The 3,517-nt window shown below is 31.2% G+C and overlaps 1 protein-coding gene across 1 annotated transcript; it reads left to right on the top strand.

The window, feature by feature from the left end:
- Positions 1-980: 980 nt before the first annotated feature.
- LOC139889371 (bidirectional sugar transporter NEC1-like) lies at positions 981-3,298 on the top strand. Its single transcript, XM_071872330.1, has 6 exons — positions 981-1,014; positions 1,102-1,138; positions 1,306-1,378; positions 2,256-2,417; positions 2,518-2,637; positions 2,891-3,298. Exons 1-6 carry the CDS (start codon positions 981-983, stop codon positions 3,296-3,298), a joined length of 834 nt encoding a protein of 277 aa, XP_071728431.1.
- Positions 3,299-3,517: the final 219 nt, after the last annotated feature.

Here is a 3,517-nt window from a genome sequence, read left to right on the forward strand (position 1 = left end):
CGACATCTTCAGCTTTATGAAATACAATATATGTTTCCCACCCATGATCCTTCACTAGCCTGCCGTGCTGGAAAAACTTCAGATCGAATTTTGTTTTTTTATTGGTTTGTTTTAACTTTTAGGTTTTTAGTGATGTCCTATACTATTTGAGTAATACTTTGTAGAAAAAACCCATTAATTTTATTAGTTTGTTTAAACTTTTTAAACATGTTTTGCACCGCATTTTCGATTTAAACGAGTTAAAAATTAAAATGAAAATGGAATTCTGATTGATAATTATAACCGCAATGAACTGACCACGAAGCTTTAGCAAACCAAAAATGGAACTAATGAACTCCCGTAATTGAAGATGATGTTTTGGAAATGAGACTAAATTATGAAATTTCTTTTTACCTTTACATATTTTGCACATTGTTAGACTTAACGAAATGTTAACGAACTTCAAAGAGTAGGCCTATAGGGATCATACTATGATCAATGTGATTTGAAAATATAAGAACTAACAAAATAATTTCATGTACAGTACAAAAACCATCTATATAATATAATCTAGAACATATTTCTATTTCTTAGTTCTTTGAATTCGTTCTAGACTTAACCCATGAGTCCCTTATTATCTAAAACCAATTAGTAGTGAGAAGAGGTTTCCCTAGACTTATATGCACATATTTCTTTCTTTCAATTTCCTATGTGACACGCCCATTAACCAATTATCTCGAACAAATAGTGTATATATAGCTCAATTCTTATATATGGAGTATTATATAAGTATAATTATTTATATACTGGTGGAGCCATCACCATCAACGCTTGCTTCCTATAAAATGGGATCAATCTACCAAATCTTAGGCACCACTCATCGGAGTTCAAGACAAACAATCTAGTGACAGAGAGCAATAAAATTGCATTTTTATTCCTAAAAGGAAATAGGAGAAAAATACTTGTATAACTACTCAGCTAAGGAAGATATGACAGGAAATATGGCTCATCTCACTCTTGCATTTGGCCTTCTTGGTATATACTTTGTGTTCCACCATCTACTTATGTATATATCCGTACCTAATATTGTGTTGCTAACATCTGTTGTTCTAATATTTTCAGGAAATATTGTCTCCTCCATGGTATTTCTTGCACCAATGTAAGTATCTTTGTGTTTCTTCTCAGTCTATTCCATCCCCTATTCATATAAGCATGCAAATATAATACTATGTACTATACTATAATAATACCATACCATATAATACTATACAAACTTTAGTTAAATCGTTATATTCACCTTCTTAACGTAAATTAACAATAATGCAGACCGACGTTTTATAAAGTTTACAAAAGGAAATCAACAGAAGGGTTCCAATCAGCACCCTATGTTGTGGGCTTATTTAGTAACCATTCGGGGGGAAGCGGGGGGAAGCAAAAACTTTTTTTTTTTTTGTTTTTTGAAAAAACTTTGTTCACGAACATTATAGATGAGATGAAAATATGAACATTTAGTAGAGACACTTTGTGATAAATGTTTTTATTTTGGCGGAAAAACGCTCGAAGAAGTAATATATAACAATTATCGTGTTTTTCGAGCGTATTTTGAGGTTTTAGCTATTGGGGTTTAGATATTAGGGTTTAGATATTAAGGTTTATAGGGTTTAGATATTAGGGTTTAGAAATTTAGGGTTTATGGTTTAGATTTAGGGTTTAGATTTAGGATTTAGATTGAGTTTTTAACACGAACGGTTTAGAGTTTAGGGTTTAGGGTTTAGGGTTTAGGGTTTAGGATTTAGGGTTTAGGGTTTGGTGTTTTGGGTTTATTCCATAAACCCAAAACACCAAACCCTAAACCCTAAACTCTAAATCGGGCTAAATTTTACTTTACAAAACATGAAAAAAAAAACGTTCATATTCTTCACGAACAATATTATCTTGAATGTTATTTTTGTCGATCGTTTTCCCGCCTAAATAATAACATTCATCACGAAGTGTCTCTTCTAAATGTTCATATTTTCGTGTGATCTTGATGCCAGAAAAAAAAAATTTAAAAACGAAAAAAAAAAATTTTGCTTCCCCCTGCTTCACCCGATTGGTTACTTCCCCATTGATATATATATATATATATATATATATATATATATATATATATATATATATATATATATATATATATATATATATATATATATATATATATATTATATATATATAATCAATGACATCCATTATCATAATAGAAGGTTAATTTTACAAAAATAAACTTGATCATGCAGATGGAGAGTTTGAAGCTAATCGTATTGCTTATTATTGTTGCGTTCGGATTGATTGTTGGCCTAACCCAGTTCTTCGCAAGTGGAGTTACTCGTGGCGTAATAGTTGGATGGATTTGCCTTATATTTTCTTTATGCGTCTTTGTAGCACCTTTGGGAGTTTTGGTAAGTATTAATGTCCAGATAAACCTATCACTTAACTTATATTAGCATAATTAAACAATTCTTAATCACATCTAGTTGCCTTTTTTCTTTTTCGTTACAGCGACAAGTGATTAAAACCAAAAGTGTAGAATACATGCCAATTCTGTTATCGGTAGCACTCACACTTAGCGCTGTTATGTGGTTCTTTTATGGGCTACTTCTTGGCGACATCAATATTGCGGTATGTCAAATTAGTAAGCAGGGGCGGAAGATAACTGTAATTGGGGGGTAATTTTGACCCCAGATGTAGAAAAAAAAAATTATACTAAAAAATAATTTTTACACTAGTTAGACTAAAAGATAAGATTTTTTTAAAGTTTTTACTACGTCACAAGTTTTACTCCCTCATTTGTCAAGTTCAAGTTCGTCTACAAAACTTCAAATGTATAGTTTTATTTATCCAGATTATTTACAATATTTGTTTTTACATGCAGATCCCGAATGTTCTTGGTTTCACTTTTGGAATCATTCAAATGATACTATACTTTGTATACAAAAACAAGAATCCTGTTATCGATGAAAAGACATTCACTTTTGAACAGAAAATCTACAAAGTTGAGGATCAAAAAATTGCAGATGTTAAAGATCAACAAATCATCGATGTTGCGAAGCTGAACACGTTGTTAAATGCTGAGATTCTTCCAGTGTCTGCAAACAATCCTCATACCTTTGATCATGTGGCTGTTGAACCTCAAGTTCTAAAATTAATACGCCCATTCACGCCATTAATGTTAAAGCGTGAAATCATACTACGGAATATTAAAAGGGTTGTGTTGATCAGTAAAAGAATGATTATAGTTTCACTTTTGAGATTTTCGTTTTTTTTTTTTGGCATATTCTAATTAATGTTAGACATGTACGGTTTGATCTTCTTTTTGATTTATAAACTACCATACGTTCTCTACATGCACTAAATCTTGAGATTTTTGTACTCAATTTTCAGTCTTTGTCTTTAATATACACTTACTTCATTGAAGCACGTTGTGAACTTCTAGCATTGGAGAAACTTAAACCCCACTAACATCCAATTGTATTGATCAATTGTCGTAACAAAGGTGTTA

Source organism: Rutidosis leptorrhynchoides, chromosome 2 (assembly GCF_046630445.1).
Source record: "Rutidosis leptorrhynchoides isolate AG116_Rl617_1_P2 chromosome 2, CSIRO_AGI_Rlap_v1, whole genome shotgun sequence".
Lineage (NCBI taxonomy): Eukaryota > Viridiplantae > Streptophyta > Magnoliopsida > Asterales > Asteraceae > Rutidosis > Rutidosis leptorrhynchoides.

What these genes read in the sequence shown, in the direction of transcription:
- LOC139889371 (XM_071872330.1), top strand. Translation starts at nt 981, where the DNA reads ATGGCTCATCTCACTCTTGCATTTGGCCTTCTTG. An exon ending in TAGCACCTTTGGGAGTTTTG is followed by an intron (nt 2,418 to 2,517) that starts GTAAGTATTAAT and finishes TTTTCGTTACAG; the next exon opens with CGACAAGTGATTAAAACCAA. An exon ending in TTGGCGACATCAATATTGCG is followed by an intron (nt 2,638 to 2,890) that starts GTATGTCAAATT and finishes TTTTACATGCAG; the next exon opens with ATCCCGAATGTTCTTGGTTT.